Here is a 22565-nt window from a genome sequence, read left to right as displayed (position 1 = left end):
TCCCAGCCTCGTCGAGAGCGTGCGTATTTGGATTCATCCAAGGAACATCAACCGAGTGGCTGAGATGGGACCAATTCCACCAGAGAGCAAAAGTCAACCTCCGAATCCTGACCATTCTCAACATCGTCCCTCCACAGTGAAAGTTGATACAGCGTCGGGTGTTTTTTTCGGTCTGAGCTAAGCTCGACACCTCCTGTTTTCCTTTTTTTTTTCCTTCGATCAGCGACTACTCCCCTCCACCCAAGGAGGCTTCCCATTCCACTGGCCGTAGCGGCCGACTTCGCAACTAAAATCCGGCGACCGTAAAATTTGGATTTTTGAGTTAGGATAGAACACCCTGAAATATCGTGAGGAATTGTGTGACCATCTGGCGAAGGGGAGTGGGGAGCGGTGTGTGGGCGCGAGATGGCGGGGCGAGCGCACCGCTGAAGGGGTCACACCTTTCGAGGGGGCGACAAATACCTAGGAGGCAGCACCATGCATACCACCCTCTTTCGAAATAGCAGGCCCTCCCTCCATCCTCCAACCCCCTTCCGCACCCGACACCGATGCGCTCAAAAGAGAGGGTACGGGTGCCGTGTAGGTGGACCCGGGAGAATTATTGTCCATTAATGTTGTTTTTAGTCCATTACTATGGAGTGTAACCAAACGGTTGTGACTATGTTTACGGATTACCATTTCATCCAGAAGTATCACGTATGCTCATAACTTCATTGTTCGATAACTTGTTTATTTTAAGAGATATGAAAAAGTTTAAGATTGAAAGCTGATCAGTGAGTGCCTGGTCACCCTTTGCGCATAAGTTTAATCCCCTCACACACAGGATGTGACCCCAATGGCGACTCTGGCACAACGTCAATCTAGGATACCAATCAGAGTGAGGTGTACTCGGTACTACGACGTAAACGTATTCCCAAATAGGGTGGTTTCCTATTATTTTTTTAATGCCTAAGTCGAAAGATTATTACTCCTGGAGTACGTATTTCACGCTTTTAGATTTTTAAATTACGATATCTATTTTTCTCGATTAAATGAAAAGTCAAAACTTCCAAGCGCGCGCAAACGCTACGGCTAAGTATGAATGCCGGGAAAACTCCGTGTGACGTCATTCTGGTTCCCGCTGCTTCAAGTGAGGTGACCTTGGGGCGAGGCTTGCTAGCAGGTAGTAGAGTACCCTGCTAGCTGGTAGCGCCTGGCTTAAATAAGGGTTATTAATACCTTATCAAACGAGGGAAACTTTCCGACCTTAGCCAGTTTTAATAAGTGATTATTAAGACATGTTTCCTTGAGTTCTGTGCCTCATGCATGCATTGCTAATCTCAGACAATGTAAAATTCCTATCTACTCGTATAGAAACTAGGTCCCTGTGACGTCACTTGAGGTGGCACCGTATGGGCGCCAATCTGGCCTTTTTCAAATGAGGATAAAAATTGACCATTGCCATTCGTCGAAACCGGTCTTTCTAAAACCATACAATTTGTATATTATGAATACACTAGTGGTGGGTAACGAATCGCAATCAATGCCTTTCGTTTTCTTTGATGAAGGGACTACCCTATTTTCAGACCGATTGGATCAACGGTTTTGGCTCCAGGCCCAAAAAAACGAAACTTTCGGGAATTTGGCTTAAATTTAAGAACTTCTTTATTTTAAGAGTTGTGAAAATAGTTATAGGTTAAAATTTAATCAGTGGGAGTCCATTGCGTATTGTGTGTTGGTGTTTTATATTTATCTTCCGTTTTGGTACGGTGTCCATTGCTTTCAGATGTAAAATTGAAATCGGCAGCTTTTTCATGGCATGATCATCCGTCATCACCAGATCCAACTGATCCGTTTCCAATCGATTGCAGATAAGCGGGGCGAGATATTGTATCGGTCGATGATTCGCGGCGATAATCGCAAGAGAGATTTCAGGTTAATAGCGTTGGTCCCACTCCCCTTCTACATGCCACGCTAATAAACGCTCAGATGAAACGCTCCCGACGCGAAAAGCGATAAAAGAAAACCAACGCTCATTCTTAAAGAGCACGGAATGCCGAAGACACCATTTCCCAGTTGTAATAGATAGATAAGTAATAATACCAATCTTTACAAGCAAAAAAGGAATTACTTCAACAGATTCAGGCTTCAATTGGTGGTAGTAAGACAATTTTAAATAAATAAAATATTGTAGCACTTTTCCACAAGAATTTTTAATGCGTACATTGCGTTTCGGCTCACTGAGTCATCATCTGGTACCAGACCAGACTTGTACCAGATGACGGCTCAGTGAGCCGAAACGCGTTGTGCGCATTAAAAATTCTTGTGGAAAAGTGTTACGATCTTTTATTTATTTAGATAATAAAAAGGAGTTGTAATTTACCAGCATTACAATTAAGCGAATTCAATATTATAAAAAAAGAAGTAATTTCAGTCATAATACAAATAAATTTAGGTTCCTAATACAAAAAGAAAATATAACCAATGGGCAGATTATTTATACTTAACTGTGATAAAGAACTTGGAACAGGCATAAACAATATGTTAGATCAAAAAATCAACTATCCTATTGGTATTAAATCAATGGTTGGCGAGCCTTCTTGGTAGAATCTTGACGTGATAGATAAAAATTAAACTTTATTGCATTGCAAAAATATATACACTCGACTGGTTTCAACCTTTCCATGTCATTATCAAAAGTCCATTCACTTGATTTTACTTATCTCAAGAAAACAAAAGAACAATCAAACAACAAAAGGAAGTGTTTCTGTTGGATAAACATTTATTTAAATTTTTTTGTGAAAGATTGCTGAGTTTATATCCGAGTCGTAAACTTATGCACTGCGACATTATTGAGTGAAACATTCACCACCTTCATCTATCATTCGTCACTTTTTGGCAAAATCCGCGGTAAATTTATAAGATTCTATCACACAATATCTTTGGATTAAATTTAAATACCTCCACTTTCCCTACTTTATTAGTGTCACTGGCGTACGCGAAAGCTTCGTAAATCGAGTGATTACATGATTGAGACCAATGCAGGAATTTGTTCCCCATGAAAATATGCTGGGTGATTGAGTGATATTTGTGTGTATTCCTATGTTTTTAGTTTCACTTTCTTTAATTTCACACCATTGACGTCCTTACTAACTTAAATACAACTATAACTGTACACAACCACAATAAGTGAAGAATGTTTTTCGGAGGGTATATTTTAGATAGGACGCATTGAAAGAAAGACAATGTTAAATGGGTCAAATCCACATTCGAAAGGAGTTCTTTTTTCTCGGTCTACGATTGATTTTTTTGATAGAATGAATGCAATAAGGTCTTGGAATGCAGCAAATAGTGCAGCCCGCATGACGCAGTCTCAGATGGGACAGACGTATTGGAGCATCCAGAGACTATTATGGAAACCCTTTTAAGGTATCCATAAGTTGGATCGGGGGACACTGCTCAGGGACGCTATCTTCACTCTCGAGTACCTCTCGAATTTTCATTCCGAAAGAGTCTCTCATTGTCGCCGCCGTCTCCATGGTAACGCACACAATCCCACGAGCGGACGACAACGAGAGAGCCGTAAATCGACATGGGATGGGAAAGACGAAACAAACAATCATTCAAACAACTGCTGAAATTGCGATGCATCCTACTCTGCTACGCTGAAAACCACTCGCGAAAAAATATGTGAAAGCCACGAACCTCCTCTCGTAAAAGAAATAATATTGTAGTATAAAATTAACATTTTTTATAAAAAAAAACACATTTTATTGAAAACAGGAAAATAACGGCCTACGGCACATTAAACTATCGCAATTTCAAATTTGATTGACGAAAAAGTTAAGTTAGTTTTAGAAGAGCATTTCAGACATCAAAATCTGAAAACCTGGTGTGCATGTAAGATTAAAAATGTAATACTTGTTGGTCAACAATATATCAGACTTGTCTCTCAGCGAAAGCGAATATAATTTTTAATGCGCACCACATTTTTCGTTTCTGATATCTTTAATGCTCTCCTAAAACTTAATAAAACTTTCTTATCAATCACTCTTGAAATTTTCAATAACTTTAGGTCCCATATTTTCTTCTTTTTAGTAAAACGTTTGTTTTATAAAAATGCTGCTTTTATACTTTAATGTTATTGAAGACTTTTTAGTTTTGCTGGAGAGGAATTTTGCATTGGATTGTAATTTTAAGTGCAACCACCATGTGGTTGTCTCCAATATTGCCTTTCATGCTCGACTTTTAACTGCCAGCGATATTGTTTATCAAAATTACAAGCTATAAGAAAATCTATTTAAAACCAAATGCCGGAATTTTCTCACTTGGCAAGACAGTTAGGCCCGTATCATAAAAGTCCCCTCGAAGTTTGAGCTGAGGATGGCCTCGTTTGAAGCCGGCCTAGGTCGACGAGGAGATCCCTCGACAGCATCATATCATAAAAGCCTCCTCCAGCTCGGCTCATGGGAGGAGGGGTTTGAGCCAGCGGAAATGACGCATTGTTGTCGACGATGTTTCTGGTTTCAGAGTTGACAGTCTTCCAGCATTGTTACATGGTAATTTTTTCGAATCGTATTTGCGCAGACATGCGCAGTAGCGATATACCGAATGCGGCCGGGGATATACCCGCCAATATCAACGATAGAAACAGAAATATGGCGAAGTCGGAGCGAATGGCCAGGCAGGAGCAGGATATTTTGTGCAATTTGGTGGTCAAGTACAAGGACGTAATTGAGTGTAAGCGCTCGGATGCGGAGTCCGTTTTAAGCAAGGCAAGATGTTGGCAGAAAATAACTGAAGAGTTTAATAATCATGGATGTGTAAGCCAGGTAAGTCGACATCATATAGGATGATCTAATAATCGAATAGTTTTTGCTATATTACGCTTTCGAGATCGGTTCTGGAATATATCTGTAAATAAGTTCAACTGTGCCTATCTTATGATGTATTTCGGTTATATTTTATTCGTGTAACTCATAAATTGTTAATACTTGGCCGTTATATCTATCACGAAATGTTTCTTTGTTTTCCATTTTATTAGCGAAACTGTAGACAATTGAGGAAGGCGTGGGACAATATAAAAATGAGGAGGAAAAGTGTCTTAGCAGAGGAAGCACGACGTCGGATGGGTACAGGCGGAGGACCTTGCCCATCCACGTCGAAAGACAGCACCATTCCAGAGTTGGAAGTGGCAATTCCATCGATCGATCACTATCTGTTGTCAGTTGGGGATAGTGATCGATTGATGGAAGCACCCAGCGGCCCTGAAGACTTTGTTATCATTGATGGAGACCTCGGAGGAGAAGGTAAGTTCAACGGGTCATTGAAATGTATTCATTAATAATGTTGATTGCTTATTTAATATTTTTCTCGAACAAAATCCTGTCAACTGTACACCTCAAATTTTATGAAGACATAATCAGATTGCAGTAATGAGTGAAAGTAATGTTCAAGGATACCTAAATACCAATGCACTATTTATCTTATCCCTGGCAAAAATATACAGTGACTTTTCAGTGATCTATACAGTGAATTCAGATACTACTCATGTCAGTGAGTTTCCCAGTGAAATGAGACCGTGATTTGCCCATTGACATAACCAGTGGGCTTGACAGTGATAAATATTTAATTGATATTTAAAGCTAAAACATGAGATATTTTAAGTCAAAAATGGAACAAATCAGTCAATTTAAGAATAGTTTATCTCGCCATATCTTACCTTTCCTATTTTTTGTAAATTTACTGGAAATTAACTTCCCGGCGACATGACCAGTGATTTGTTTTAAAATCAAGAATCGCTAGCTAAGTCACAGGCTGCCACTGTCTAGGTCAATGAATATTTTTGCCGGAGATCTTGGGTGCTGTGCTGTTCAATGGCCTTTAAAATAATCAGTAATTGATTTTCAAAGATTTTCCATGATACTATGAAACTAGTAACATAACTTTCATAAATAATAATTCCATGTAGTCATATCTGAAAGTATCCATTTTATGACAATTATTTCTCGGGTTTGCAACCAGGTTAAAGCTTTAATACAAGCCGACGTTTTGGAAGAAGACTTGTCTCCCATCCTCAAGCCTGTTTAATGAATGGAAGTACAATTTCAAGCTTTAACCTGGTTCCAAACCCGAGAAATATTCATCAGAAGTATTCACCAGGAAAAATTAAAATCGTTTATCCATTTTATGTTTCAAAATGAAGATGCCGCTGGGTCATGGAGTGAACCCCACCAGTTGGAGGAGACACCCATAGTGGAAGCTGTGGGGTTCTCAGCTGTTGTCTCTCGCTCTGCTTCAGAGCCAAGGCAGGCTGTGGATACCCTACAGTCCCGTATGGGACCTGGTCCTTCTCCACAGCAGCCAACAGACTGTGTGGGGGGGAACCAGAAACACCACAGCACCAAGGGCTCTCACAAGAGCTGAAGCTCATCGAAGGGGAGTTGGATGCAAGGTTAGCCAGAATCCAGGCTGCCTCAGCTGATGAAGCTAAGATGAGGCAGGCTGCTGCAGAGGACGAAGCTCTTCTGCGGCAGATAAGGATTCAGGCAGCACTCGAGGAATTGGAGCATCAAAGAACATTGCATGCACTGGAAGTAGAATATAAGCGGGTATGGTATCTCTGTGGGTAGATCCTTATATAACTTAGTCACTTCAGGATCTCCTATGTTAATTTATGCGTATTTGTTTTTATATCTTTATTGCATCATTTAAATTATGTTATGTTTTTTATATCTCCTGCCTTTTATATGGATATGACTGATTCCTGAATAACTTATAATTCATAAAATGGCATACATGTCCACTCTCACAAATTCATGACAATACTTGATTAATAATATATATAACTGGAGCTGCATTTTTAGTTACATTTAATGATGACAATTTGTATTTGCAGGGGCATAGTGGAAGAGTGCCTTGGAATTTTAGATGATCAATTGCGAATTTTCTTTTCTTTCTAGCAACAATATAGTAAGTGAAAGGTGCTGCTTGTATTCTACTTGCAATTCCTCGAGTGCTACAACCTTGCATCCATCTCTCTTGAGTGCCCTTGGTGCTGTTGGTTTACCTCCACTGCTGTGATTCACTCCATGTGCCTATAGCTCTGGGTGGTGCTTGTCGCTTGCTTTCGCTCCAAGCACACTTTTCCTCGCTCCCACGCCTTCCTCAATTGCTGCATGTCCATGATTATTTCTGCCAACATCTTGCATTGCTTATGACGGACTGCATACACTCAATTATGTCCTTGTACTACCAAATTGCACAGAATAACCATCTTCTGCCTGCATGGCCTGAAATATATTTATCTGATATGGCATGAAATTGTTTTCTTTACAATGCCTGCTTATCCCTTAATATGCATTCTGGTCAATTGGTGCTGTTTCTTTTAACTGCATTTATTTAAGAAAGGTATTTATTTTAGGGGTATGGAATTTGCAGAACTTTCCTCTGGGTCAATCAATCAATTTATTTGTCATTGGTTGGTATAAACCACCATAAACATTGTCAAGTAGTGACCTTTGAAAAATATATATTTTCATTCAAAACTAAACTGGATATTTTGAATCGTTATTCATCTAAATCATTATTTGCATCATTATCTGCACTGCAAAGTGTACAAATAGTTAAGAATAATTTTTCTATTTGATGTGAGGCATTTTGGTGTTTATTATATAGTAATAAAATTATTTTTGGTGATACTTTAAAGTTGAGAGGATAGTAATCATACAAGATTTTAGTCAATAATATTTTAGAAAGAAAAGGCATCGGTTGCTTGATATTTTTTTAATAATTGCAACAGCAGAGATAAAATACATAAGTTTTGGGAGAAACCTCGGTAATCGTATAGGTACCTTGCAGGTATGACAAGTTAAAATAACATATTATCTGGAAAAGAAAGTAATGTAATATGATGTGATACACAGTTATAGGGTGTGGGAAAGCATATGATTTAAGAGCATTAGCATTTGTTAAAATAATTACATAATCTAATCAGTTATTATCCAGTGATGATTATTATGTGCCAAGGTCCAGGGGGGGCAGCATGTCCGATAATGTCAAAGGCAGCATTACCTAGTTAAAAGAAGAAAAGCTGTAATTAGTCACAACATATGTTTAAACAAACAATTAACTTGGAAGTATTTAAATAAAAAACAATATCCAATGAAAGGGTGGGTGGTGATATTTGGTGGAGCTGTGTGACAGCTGAAAATAATCATTGATACACCTTAGTATGTTCCACAAAACTTTTAATAGTTTGACCTAGGTTTTGACTCCGTACGATACGTCATTCTCAAATGTTAAAATACATGTTTGGTGATCTTATACTGTTTTGGAAAGGTCAAGGGGGGTAAAGACAAGTCACTTGAAGGCCTTTAACCCCTTTGACATTTCCAAATAACTATAAATAAGCTTGCAAACTGGTATTTTAACCTTTGAGAATGACATCTCAAAAGTTTACATGCACTACCATATGGACATGCTAATATTGTTTAACCCCTAAAAAAATATCATTTACCACTATCAGCAGCCAACCATTATTTGTTATCATTTAAAACCTGCTTTGAATGTGTTTTATATATGCATGTAACAAAATGATCATGGCGTGACATTGTGCACTCTATGCTATGCTTTTGTGGCCTCTTAATGGTCTTGCATACATTGCATTGCTTTATTACCCTCCTGACAATTTAATTTCCTATTCTGAGCCCAGACATCCGATGCTCCTATTTTCAATCATGTTACCAGAAGTTTCCCCGCCTCCCTCTTTCACCTTACAGCATTTATTTATCCTGGGATGAAGCTCACCCAGTATTGCTGCATAAGGGCATGCTATTATGGAAATTTCTGCTAAAATCATATCATTCTTATAAGAATACTCCAATACAATGAGTGATACTTCTGGAATGGGTAGTGTAGTTCTTTTCCCTTGACTTCTATATCCTATGCAGTTGACCTTGTGTGCTCATGTGCATTTTAAACTTGTTTTCCATTACAAAGGGCTGAATACAATCCTAACTTCTGTCAGCACATTCACCCTCTGGAAGAGGATGGCTCTCTTCAAGGCTTCTCCTTATACCGGGAGATAATCGGTCCCTGTGTCGTTAGCCGTTTTTACAAACGTTGCCCCCTCTCTACCACGGGGAGGTGACTATCAGGATTTTCCTTTCCTTGAACCAGGGACCAAAAGGCATTTCCCTAGCTCTCCAGTACTTCAAGAGAGGGTGTGTATGTCTGTGTTTTGTGTGTTGATGTGCCCAAACAGATGCTTCTAAATAATAATAATATGTTGAATTAAAACTTTTGGGCTATGTCGCCGCGTCAGATTTTGGGTGGCCCCAACGTTTCCCGACCGATGCTGGTCGCTTTCTCAAGGGAATCTAAAGAGGTGGGATTTAAAATTGGTATATATAGGTATACGTGTCAGGTGGTGGGGGGAGGGGAGTGAGAGGTTGGAGGAGTAGGTTGTTGATTATTTTTGCCGATTACGGGTTGCCAAGTACGGCTGATTTTAAGGCCAGTGTCTCTGTTGAAGTTGTTTTTCTCCTCTTTAGATATTTCTATTGCTTCTCTTACGAGTCTCTGTTTAAAGCCTTTCACTCTCGCAACAATTTTTGCTTCCTTAAGGTCGATTGTGTGGCCCAGCGCTGCGTGTTCGGCTACCGCGGACTTCGTTGACTGCCCCAGTCGAATTGCTCTCTCGTGCTCCTCTAGACGTGTTTTAACCGATCTGCCTGTTTCGCCGATGTAGTTCTTCCCACAGGTCTAGCAAGGAATTCGGTATGCCCCTTCGACTTGTAGTGGAGTTCTATCCTTGACGGTTTTCAGTAGATGTTTTATCTGTACGTGAGGCGAGAATATTGTCCTTATCTGGAATTTGAGTAGGATATTTCCTATTCTGTCAGTCGTCCCCTTAATGTATGGCAGGAAGGCTTTCTTCTGGTCGCTGAGGTCATTTACAGAGGAGTTCGCTGCTTCTGCGGTGTTGATTTTGATCTCGTTGTTCTTTCTGATAACTTTATTAAATGTTCGAGAGATAACTCTGTCGTCGAATCCATTTGCCCGTAGAATGGCCTCTAGCTTCTTCCTCTCTACGGCAAAGTTGTTCTGGTCGCTTATTTTGTAGGAGCGGTGAATTAACGTGTTGACCACTCCATTTATTTGCGCTGGATGATGGTGAGATAAGGCGTGCAGGTACCGATTTGTTGCTGTAGGTTTTCGATACACTGCATGCCCCAATGTTCCGTCCTTCTTCTTTTCCACGAGGACATCTAAGAATGGAAGTTTTCCGCCTTCCTCCACCTCCATTGTAAACTTTATGTTGCTGTTAATCCCGTTCAAAGAAGTAAAAAATTCCTGAAGCTTTTCTTTGCCGTGCGTCCAAATGATAAAAGTGTCGTCGATATATCTGACCCAAATCTTCGGCTTGTAGGGGGCGTTCTGAATGTCTGTATCTTCTATGTGCTCCATGAATATATTTGCAATTGCTGGGGAGAGAGGGGAACCCATCGGAATCGGAATAGGAAATCGGAATCGGAAATAGGAATAGGAAATATCCTACGCAAATTCCAGGTAAGGACAATATTCTCGCCTCACGTACAGATAAAACATCTACTGAAAACCGTCAAGGATAGAACTCCACTACAAGTCGAAGGGGCATACCGAATTCCTTGCCAGACCTGTGGGAAGAACTACATCGGCGAAACAGGCAGATCGGTTAAAACACGTCTAGAGGAGCACGAGAGAGCAATTCGACTGGGGCAGTCAACGAAGTCCGCGGTAGCCGAACACGCAGCGCTGGGCCACACAATCGACCTTAAGGAAGCAAAAATTGTTGCGAGAGTGAAAGGCTTTAAACAGAGACTCGTAAGAGAAGCAATAGAAATATCTAAAGAGGAGAAAAACTACTTCAACAGAGACACTGGCCTTAAAATCAGCCGTACTTGGCAACCCGTAATCGGCAAAAATAATCAACAACCTACTCCTCCAACCTCTCACTCCCCTCCCCCCACCACCTGACACGTATACCTATATATACCAATTTTAAATCCCACCTCTTTAGATTCCCTTGAGAAAGCGACCAGCATCGGTCGGGAAACGTTGGGGCCACCCAAAATCTGACGCGGCGACATAGCCCAAAAGTTTTAATTCAACATGACGAGCACCCGCGAAAGTTTTAACGAGGAATTAATAATAATATGCATTGACATGTCATCACTCTACATTTATAAAGCAATGACACTTCATTGCATATTATTATTATTTAAAATTTAACAGTGTATAATTTGTGATATGTAGAGTGTAATTGAATTGTAATTGAAGTATTGAGTGTAATGTTGCATAGAGTGGTGTTCGACCTATTGATGGCGTGCAAAATGGCGGTTGATGAAAGCCTTTCTCTCAGCTGTTGCACGGAGATTTCTGTTTTGCACGGCAGGTATTGGAACATCAGCATGGGGATCTTCCAAGTGTATGTTCTCTGGAACTGGCTCCCTTTGGCTGATGGCCACGTTGTGGAGCACAGCGCAAGCCAGTATTATTTTTGCTGATGTCTGAGTGGCTGTCCTCAGTTTCATTGAGAGGCAGGGAAATCGCCTCTTCCAGATCCCAAATGCCCTCTCCACTGCAGATCTGGTAGCAATGTGTGATGCATTGTACCTGAAAAAAATGATATGCATAAGTCCCCTATCATTTCCATGAAATCATTTTGTCACTGCACATCACCCTTTTGAATAAAAATTGTACAAGATATTTTTTTCTCAAACCAACCTCCGCTCAGCTGGTGTGGCTGGGTTGCGCACTGGTGTATAGAGGTATCTCAGCGGTGGATACCCACTATCTCCCAGCAATAAGCCACTGACTTCGTCTCTGTCAAAATGGAGACGCAGTCGGCTATTGTGGAATATCCTAGCATCGTGCGTAGACCCAGGCCATCGACAAACAATATCCAGAATCTCCAACCTGGGACCAACAACCACCTATTACATGCAGAGTAAAGCAAATATCACTTGTAAGTGTTCTATTAATGAGGTAAATAATCATATCGTTATCAAAATTAACATTTACCTGTATTCAGCGAAAAGTATCCCTTTCTATTACGATATACCTCGGCCAGTTCACCTCCAGGACTGGTGATAGGAATGTGCGTACAATCTACACACCCTACAACCCCAGGAAAGTGTGACACTCTATAAAAAATGTTTCTGGCAGTGGCTAATTCCTCGTTTGACTGAGGAATCTTCACTACCTCTGGCAGCTTTCCGGCAAATTCTATGCTAATAACCTGCAATTTAATTGGATCAAATCATCAAACCAATGTGTTGTATGTTTTTAAAGAAGCATTAATCATTACATTTACGATGTAGTAACACAACTTAAATGTAAGTAGGTTTCCAACTCTTTTGTTCTCTTTGATCAAGGTAAAAGATAAATACATAGAGATGATTCAGAATTGTGCGCAAGGGCGTACCCAGGATCATACCGGGGGGGGGGGGGGGGGGGGCAAGCCAAGGTCTAGGGGGAGGGAACTATGTTGCAACATTAGTTTATGAGATTATTTCCTTGAAAAAGTATTTATATATTAGTTGCATATCTTGTGCATATCATTTTTCATGGGTTTAAATAAAATTTATTCAATGCTTTCGTTTCAATTCGGTACTGGTTTTGCTTAAAGGCTTTTGCGATTTTTGCTTTTAGGGGGGAGGGGCAGCTGCCCCTCGCTGGGTACGCCCATGATTGTGCCATAATAAACAAAGTCGCATACCTTAATTATCCTCGGCATTGTCGACTGAACCAGTTCGTGAAAATCACCGGCGACTATCTACAACAATGAAAAATACACATAAATAATTATAAATGGCGTTTCGAAATATATAAATTATGTACCATATAAATATTTATCTGAAATTCGTATAGCGATGCACATATGTAACACCTTTAGCTTATAATAAGTTCATATATAAATGCTTTCGTCAACTAATATACTATCCGTCCGGTGTTTCACGATTATTAGTTATACAGTGCGAGAAGAATAAAAGCAATGATGTTGTACGTAACAACTAATATCAATGATAAGCACACCACTACAAATATATAAGGAAAAGTATTTAAATCACTCACCTGAAAACTGCCCGTGGCATAAAACCTTAGCACAGCCAGCAATTGTAGAAACCTCGGGACAGGAACGCCTCTCAAGTCGGCCTTATCCGGCCGTAGCATCGGAAGTAACACGTCGGTTGCGGTTACTTTTTGGAACCGGTACCGGACGAAGAATTCCTCGTCTGTGTACCAATCTCTATCTCTTTCTCTATTGTGTGATTGTCTCTATCCACTAGACGGATTCTGGGTGCATATACGAAAGCATCGTCCTCAATATGCTCCAAAAACTCTTCCAAATCGTTGTTATCTTCCACATTCGGGAAAGCATCCATCTTCTCACAATGGCGGAAGTCACCTCAAACGCTTTGAGCCGACAACAATCTAACCTCAAAGTTTGAGCCGAGGCTGGCTTCAAAATTCGACGTTTTTGAGGTTGAGGTTGGTTTTATGATATCGCATCTCCTCCTCCTGACGACAATGAGGTGGAGGCCGGCTTCGAGGGGACTTTTATGATACGGGCCTTAATCTCCAAATAATAAAAGCACCGTGTATCAAGTAGGATAATAATTATTACTATTATAATTTTTCTTTTTATTTACATTCATGTCACATTCTGAATCAAATGCAATAACATGTGCTACAAACTAAAACAGATGGATTTCCATTCTCTTCCCTGCACTATTTATCAGATGATAAAATTTAAAGTATATTTTTTATTTTCTATTGTTTCAAGAACTAATGCATTAGTTTCATCAAGAGCCGTCAAGAGTTTTGTAATGGATTCTAATTAAGCAGTGTATGTTGCCAACCTACCTTGTCTTGTTGTCCTCAAATTGATGTCTTAGCGCTCTGTATCATTTTAAAAATTCCTCACTTTCTCTTTTCTTTGTTACCATTTCATCTCTAAATTAATTTTTTCAAACTTATTCAAAATGAAATAGTTTTGAGGCAAAATTTGTGAATTAAATCATTGAATGGAACATAGAGACGGCAAAAGTTATGTGTGAAGTCTAATATTCTACGTAGCAATGTACAATTTTCAGAGCAAGTCATAAAAGGAATGGTATATCGCAGGTTTCTACTGAAGATAAATACTGTACAAAATATAAAAAATTATAATAAAAAAAAAATATACAGGTGTTTTACTCTTTACAGACTGATATTTTATCGCGCCAATTATGATTGCAACGCGTCCAGTGGCCACATTTGGAATGCCATATTTAATTTTTATTTCTGAATATTTCACAACACGCTGTTCCGATCGTGGCAAAAGTATACGATCATTCTTTTGTCATCCACTTCTGAGCTATCCTAAAATTTTCAGTTCTCTAACTGATAAGGATCGTGATCAAAAGTTGAGTTGCGAGATTTTTCACGGAAAGAGAAAAGCGAGTATGATAAAACGTGGTGGTAAAAAGAACTGCTGATCTCGCATTGATGGGGGCAAAGTAGGAGCGGAGCCAAACTAAATAACCACCAGTTCACGAAACAATGAACAACAAGGGGCAGGAGTACGAAATTGGAAATGAAGTCATAGTAACAACTATCTGATAGCCAGCCCTGACAACGCATTTAGTGTGCCTCACTAAAAGTGATTGGTAATCCCTCCGCGATCACCCTGGGAACCGCATCAGTACGCACTCTACTATCACAATCTCGGCTCATCAGATGTCACTACTTACGCTGAAGACCTTACCAGAGTGCAGATAGAGAGAAAACGAGTAGACCACTTGAACAAATGCGCCGCATTTTCCTGATGCCGCGTTATGATTCAAGGGCTGGCCACCAGGAGGCAGTTCTAATAAATGCTTGTCCAACTTGTAGCAGGCGACCTTCATAGAAGTGTCATCAAGTTTGCATAATGTAAAGTCTTCGCTGAATCCCATTGTTTTAATCGTCAACAATGGCGGAATATTTATTTATTTATTTATTTCATACACCATTCATATGATGAAGAATAGGCGTCGAAAAGCGTGGGCATTGCTCATCTTCAATTTTCCCCATTGCAAATGAGAATAAATGGGTTAACCGTCACATAAAAACATTTTTGATACCTTTGTTATTAAAATTCAGGTATTTCTCTTTATTTCTGTCGTTAACATAGTTTTCATACCGTAAATGTTTGTGGTATGGTTCTTACGGGCTCCGGTAAAATTTTTCAACTCTTCTGGAATGCTTGAAGATCTTCATACGTTCACTAAAACATAAAATCCTCCCATTTCCCCACTGCGCTCCAGGGGGCATATAACCTAACAATGGCGGACAGTGAAGACGCATGCAATGGGTCGTCTAGGTGAGAAAGCTGTGCTAAGCTATTCTATGTGCTATGAGAAGCTGTGCTAAGAGTGCCATCAGGAGGAATCTGCACCGTTTGGTCGCCACGGTGCCATTACTCGCATTTGTTCCACGACTTCTGTTTGCTATTTCAGCTCGCAAACCTCACGAATCGTAACTTACGAGTGCAAATACAAGCGTGGAAGCAGTCACGGATTAACTCACTCCTTTGCTCTCTGCTTCTCCCTATCTCTCCACCATTGCGCACTCACGCGTTATAACGAGCAAACAAAAGCGTCGAGAAGTGTTTATACGACCAAATTTCGGACGCAAACAGCAGTTGATACTAGTTGTTTGAAAACGCCCAACTCTCTCCGCATAATGCTTTCCCTTCCGCAGATCTGATAGGACTTCCACTTCCACTAAAAAACAAACGATCCGGCTTCTATTACTCAAAGTATAGCTTAAATTCCAACGCGAATCCGATGACACCTTTGATTCAAAACAATAAACAGAGCCCGTGGTGATGATTAAATAAGGTTGGGGTGCATTCTGTGGTAATTCTTCATCGCCTCAAACAATCGAGCTCTAATTGGTAGAGAAGCGCGATCAATTAATAAAAGAATAAATAAGAACTCCATTACTTTGAGAGAGTACAGATGACATAAATAACAACATTGAAAATTATTTAGTCACTAGTGTATCCATGTAGTACGAAAGCTCATCTAGTGAGGTGAAGGTATATGAAGAATAAAGCATGGGGCATGGAAGTGGAAACAACGTGAAAAGATAATTAGAGAATGTAATAGGTGTGAATCAAAGCAAAAGAACATGGAATCTAAAAATTAAACTGCATCGAAGACGCTTTGGGCTGTGCTGAACCATAGTTGGACCATTTTATGCGAACAAAAGCGGCCAAATACGGAGAGAAGCAGATAGTGAGGGAGAAGAGAGATTTGCTGGTGTACAGCTAAACATGAGTGGGCGGTTGGTTGGAGGACATGCCAATTGAAGGTTGGATATATTGAAAGGAAGGCTCATTGCAATAGAATGCAGCCAGCTACACGAACGCCAGTATTGTAAGTCAGTCTCAAGTAAGATAGCGTCCTGAGGCTGAGCCCCTAATTGTGGTGTGCCATGCTGGAAACCTTTTCACAGTGCTACTATGGCTATCAATATTTGGGATCGGGAGACACCTAACGACGCTCTCTTGAACTATTGACTACTTCTTTACTTTCCATTCTGAACGAGTCTCTCATTGTCGCCACCGTCTCCATGGTAACGCACAAAAGGCAAATAGCAGCAGGCGACAGCGAGGGAGTCGTGAATCGACGGGGGAGGGGAGCGGCTAAGTAAAAGCATTCATTCAAGGTGGTGAAATGCGGGTGAGGCAGTGCGGCCCACAAAAGTTTCGCACAAAAAATGTGCGAAAGCCACAAACCGATTCTCGCCAAAAATAACTCTTTTACATTGTTGGGAGCAGAGTCGCCAATCTCAACGAAGCAGCAAGATACGGCACGGCGAAAGGGAAAGGAAAATAAAATAACTGTCCGACAGCGGTCCCTCACAACGAATTTCGCGTCCGGAACTAAAATTATTTTTCTAAATGCTTCGCGATCACCATCGAAACCACAATAAGGGCGCACGCCGCAATCACATCCTCAGCTCGCCAGATGTCACCACTTGCGCTCACCGCGGCGGACCTTAACAGTGAGTAAACTGAAGAATGTCGAGTTATAGCTTATAACTCATAAGTGTGAGGGAGAATTCACATAAATACCCCCACGCTTTCACGCAGTCGCGTTTAGGTTTAACGTCTACCCAGGAGAGGGCAGGGGGGATAAATACCAACTGCTAGCGGGCGAAGGTTTCACCTGAGTTCCGAGTGCCCAGTTTGCGTGCTCTAAATATGTCGATAGTGATAGCAAAATTAGATGCATGTAGCTAGCACACTACTGCTGTTCGCTTTTTCAACTTCCAAACCCTCTCACAACTCCCAACACACACATCTGCCAGTACAAGCGCTGACTATTGCACAGATTAACTTACTCATTGGCTATCTGCTTCCCCCGCTCTCTTTCTACCAATACGCACCTCTGCGTTCGAACGAGTAAACATGGGCGTCGAGAGGCATTTTCACGACCGAATTTCGGACGCAATCAGCACTTGGTACTAATCGTTTGAAAACATCTGACGCTCGCCAGATAGCCAATAATTCTTTCCCTTCCGCAGATCTGATAGAACTACCACACAAAAACAAGCATAAACGTACCTGTTCCCCGTAATTTCATTCATTCCACGCAGGGATTTCATTCAGACGCGAATGTGCCACTCGCAAAAGAGGTGCTTTTCGCTTTTAATTAAAAACAACGAAGCAGTTGGCGTGGTGGTGATGGTGGAGTATTTAAGGGTGCATTTCCTGTCAACCAATCCAGTCTCCGAATCCTATTTGGGAGGGAAGCGCGATCAATAAATAAAAGAATAAATATTACAAAATCATCTATTTTTCCCGGTATTTTTTCTGGGAAACGATCACGCTGTGGAATATAATCACTAAGATTATTAGCAATCAGATATAAACTGCGGAGTTGCCGAAAGCAAGGCAAACATTTCCTTTCCCAATATTAGTAATTCCTTTGGAGAAAAATCCAAATGATTAGACAATCTCAATTGCACGTAAACCAAAAATAAAAACGCGAGCATTCGTACAAGTTCCTAGAAAATTAATATCTAAGGTAATAGCCTTAAGTTAAGGTCCAGCCATATTTCCGATTTCCCATATTCCAACACGGATTGCGAAGTAGCTGAAATTTCCCATGTGTTTTCGGACTTTATTCCATCTCCACGCCACACTATGTCACTGTCCTGTATTTATGTTTCTGTCTCTTTTTGTTTCAATTTCTATATGGTGTCTATATTCTATAAGGCCCCTAACGACCACTCACTCACTCATACAAATGCTTGAGGAGCACGAGACGAGATGAAACAAAAAGTGTTGTAAAGACCCCCTCTTAAATTTTCTGAAACCCAAGGAAAAATTATGAAAGCAGTAAATTTCCCATTATATATCCGTCTATTTACTTAAAATTGAGTACAGAGATTAGTTCCAAAAATGACCACCAAAATCCAATGGCGGCGCGGCAATCATACAAACAATCATAGCAAAAGTTTGTTTATTTGTTTATGCACACAAGAGCAATTATATTGGAAAATAAGATAAAGGAATCAAAACGATCAAATGATAAAGATAAGGTAGGAAATTTAGAAAGTAATTTTTTAAAATTTGATTACTTTATGGCTTCTTTCCATTGTAACAAAAATTTGTTTGCAACAAAGCGTATTCAATTGAAAAGCGGAGAAATATAAAATAGGAAATTACTCATTTTTTTTATAAATTACATTCTGTATATGAAATTTCGGTGTTATCAAAATTGAAAGTGTGGTTATGATGAATTCCATAGTAAAAAAGTGCACATAATGCCATTTTTTAAATATGATTCGTGCTATTGACTGTAGTTCCTGTCATTTTGCCGATGCACGGTTGCAATCGAAAGGTTTCTCAACTAACCTTCCATAAAAGATAGGTGGGCCAAGTTATTTTATTTTCATCGATTGTGATAGCGATAACGTTTTATTTTTTCGTTCTTTTTTCCGCTAATATCCTTTTTAATGTGCAATTTTATCTTGTGATATACTACTCACCACAAGATTTTATCGCGCATTATGTTGGATGTTAAAGCTATTTGGAGATGTTTGTGAATCTCGACTCATTAAAACTTTAAAGAGAGGTATTTTTGAAGTGGTATCATTCGCGATTATGAAAAATAATATTTTGCTAAAATTCGTCGTACTAGCCTCAATTCATGCGAAGGATCTCCAATTTGCACAATAGCACTAGATATTGATATTAAGTTTTTACGTAATTCCATTGTGTGTATCCTCTCTAAAGCTTACGAAGGGAAATCGCAGTCACAACTTATTCATATTTCAAGAAATTGGTCGAGTAATGTGAAAAATAATTAAGAAACGTTCTTGTAATATTTATCATGGCAACCGATTTGCCTGGTCCATAGTATGTTGGGGGCCCATGTCACATACCCCATGCAGGAACATTTTTTTTCTCCTACTGCTTTGTATTTATTTTGAGGAAACCTTCATTTAACTTCCAATTTTATGATTTTCAATCAAAAAAATGGTTATCTGGGTGGAAAATATTCATTGGCTCACGCTACATCGGGTTTATTATGCGTTTGGGCTTAATTTTTTTATCAAACTAATGGGTACCATGTTGATAGTATAGATCGAACTACATTGATCAAACTTTTAGGTAAGAGTAATAGAAATATTTTATGCTCCATATTAATCCAAACTGGGATGAGTACGATCAGAAACTGGTGTTTTTAACTATACTTTTTGCAGTGTTTACTCTTTTTATGCAATGAATTATCAATTAAAATGTAGTTAACTTCAGTTTATTGTGCTTCGTGAAGTCGTTATGTATATATATAAAGCATGTTTTTGAATGCTTCCGTGGAATATGCTCTCAACGTTTTTTTGTAACTGAATTGAATAATATAGAGACTATGTCTTACATGGAAAAAATTATTTTATTTTTTAAATCACTCAGAAACAGGTTTCTCTTCTATAAATATGTATTTTCATATTGTAATCTATGTACCATGCGTTCGTTTTACTTGAAAGTGGAAATATTGCTTAAGGGCAATTCCATTTGTGGCAGAATTACCTTTAAAGAAAACTATGCCATAGGATATTTCGATAAAATTGTAAAATACAAAAAAATGTCAAATTCTAACTCAGAATGATCAAAAAACATTTATGAAGGTGATTTTTCACATGAAGAAACAAAATAAACTAAATAAATACCTTCTAAATATGCCCAAAATTAACATGTGACGGAAATACTGCTTGGTCAACTTCCTAAGTGTGGGTAATATTTCAAACATCTTCAAAACTCTGTGATTCGAAGTATAAATTGAAAATTTTTAATAAGGATGTGAATGATGTTTCAAATACATATTTCATAAAATAAAGTCATTTACCTGTAGATTTATCAAGATAAAATATATAAAGGCTACATATTAATTTGAAAGATAAAGTTGACATTTTCAAGAAAATGCCCTACTATCTAATCTAGCCAACTGAAAAATAAACGAATCTCAAGTAACAAATGGCAGACAAAAAGTATGTGACCTCACATAGTCAACATCAGAGGACGCAGGCCTTTGTAGGGAGGCCCGGGGGAGCAGAGCCCGCCCCCCCCCCCCCAGCGAGCAAAAGCGAGTCTAGTATTATAAAGGCTATCTAGTAGTGCTATGCGAGAGTCTCGTCTCGGCGGTTGAGATGAGAATTTGATATCTCGGCATTGTCGGGACGAGACTCTCGGCGCGGCAGTTTCTATTTTAAACTATTTCTATTTTAAATATCTTAAACTATTTCTATTATAAAAAATAAAACTATTTCTATTTTAACATTAAAAATAATTTAACAAAAAGACTATCATAAAACATCTTATTTATTTCCAAAACTAGATATATTTGTAATATAAGATCGACATTGAATACAAGCATCTTTTATTATTTATTCAACCAAATTGACAGGTAACCATGAACCTTAGTTACCATAAATAAACATTTCAAATAAATATATAAAATTATATAGAATTAGACTATGATCTATTCTTTTTTGTTAATTTACAATTGAATGTTTCTTTTTTGTTATATTAATACATAGTAGGAAACATTGATGTAACCCTTTAACAGACCTACGTATCAAAATTATATGCTCAATTTAATTTTAAGCCCTGATAATGGTTTGTAAATAAACAGAAAACTCGGCAAAATTTATATTTCAATTTAAAGACCTACACTCCAAGATTCAAATTTTATATTAAATATTGAGGTCAGGAAAAGGAAATAATTTTTTCCGCATCCCCCATTGGGAACTAATTAATAGCTTAATAATCATTAAGTAAAATATTTTTATTATGTGAATAAATCAATAAAATTCGTAATGGATAGTAAACTCTATCATCGACTGATTGCGATATTCATCGGAAATTCTCGCCATGTCCGGGAGTCTCGACGGATGTCGAGAAATCTCGAAGGGGGCAATCCAGGCGAGACTTTCGCCGCGCCGAGAGTCTCGTCCCGACAATGCCGAGAAATGAAATTCTCGTCTCGGCCGTCGAGACTCTCGAGTGGTCGAGAGTCTCGCACAGCCCTATTATCTAGACGAGTGGATTTGAATCGGTGGGCGATCGTTGAGCGTTTATGCAGTGGAGATATCGATACATATGAGGATTTTTTTTCAGGGATTTACGCAAAAAATGGATTAACAACCTCAATTGCACGCATTAGAAATTGTGTAAGGCCAAGTAATAAATATCTACATCTACATATGAATCACCCTGTGAGTCACCTCTAGGTGAGTCACCTTGCCCCCTACTTGCAGTTAATATTCAGTAAATCCATCAAGCAACAAGAAGTACCTAATGACTGGAAAATCGCTAATGTAACACCAATATTTAAAAGTGGAGACAAGGAACAGCCATCTAATTACAGGCCGATATCTTTAACGTCCATCTCATGCAAGGTCCTTGAACACATCGTAGTCAGCTCGATAATGAAACACCTAGACGCGCAAAACATATTAATGGGAACTCAACATGGATTCAGGAAAAGCAGATCGTGCGAAACTCAGTTAGCGCTTTTCGCCCACGATATTTTAGTCTCCGGGGAAGACAACATTCCAGTAGACGCCATTTTTCTTGATTTCAAAAAGGCATTTGATAAAGTACCCCACGGAAAGTTAATAATAATACTGAAATCTTACAGTCCAGACGAAGATGTCATTTCCTGGATAAGAGAATTTTTGAGTGACCGCGTTCAAAGAGTAGTATTAGACGGTGCAGTCTCCAATGAGGTTAGAGTCACTTCTGGCTTTCCTCAGGGTAGTGTCATGGGCCCACTCCTATTCCTTCTTTATATAAACGATATTGGCGAAGTAGTACACAGTAAGTTACGATTACTTGCAGACGACGCTGTAGTTTACAAAGAAATCCGTTCCAGCAAATATATAGATGAACTAACGAATGACCTTGCTGCTATCCAAGCTTGGTGCGATGATTTGCAGTTAGAATTAAATTTGAAAAAAATGCGTCGTAATGAATTTCTGGAAGAAGAACAACTCCCTAC

General features: G+C 39.2%; 1 protein-coding gene across 1 annotated transcript; it reads right to left on the bottom strand.

Annotated features, from left to right (window-relative positions):
- Nucleotides 1-11738: 11738 nt before the first annotated feature.
- LOC124169495 (putative nuclease HARBI1) lies at nucleotides 11739-13197 on the bottom strand. Its single transcript, XM_046548131.1, has 3 exons — nucleotides 13099-13197; nucleotides 12086-12262; nucleotides 11739-11957 (listed from the first exon to the last, which is right to left on the bottom strand). The coding sequence occupies exons 1-3, from the start codon at nucleotides 13195-13197 to the stop codon at nucleotides 11739-11741; spliced, it is 495 nt and encodes a 164-aa protein (XP_046404087.1).
- Nucleotides 13198-22565: the final 9368 nt, after the last annotated feature.

This window comes from Ischnura elegans, chromosome 12 (assembly GCF_921293095.1).
Source record: "Ischnura elegans chromosome 12, ioIscEleg1.1, whole genome shotgun sequence".
NCBI lineage: Eukaryota > Metazoa > Arthropoda > Insecta > Odonata > Coenagrionidae > Ischnura > Ischnura elegans.
The sequence above is the reverse complement of the archived record's forward strand: the minus strand, read 5'-3'. Positions and strand labels throughout refer to the sequence as shown.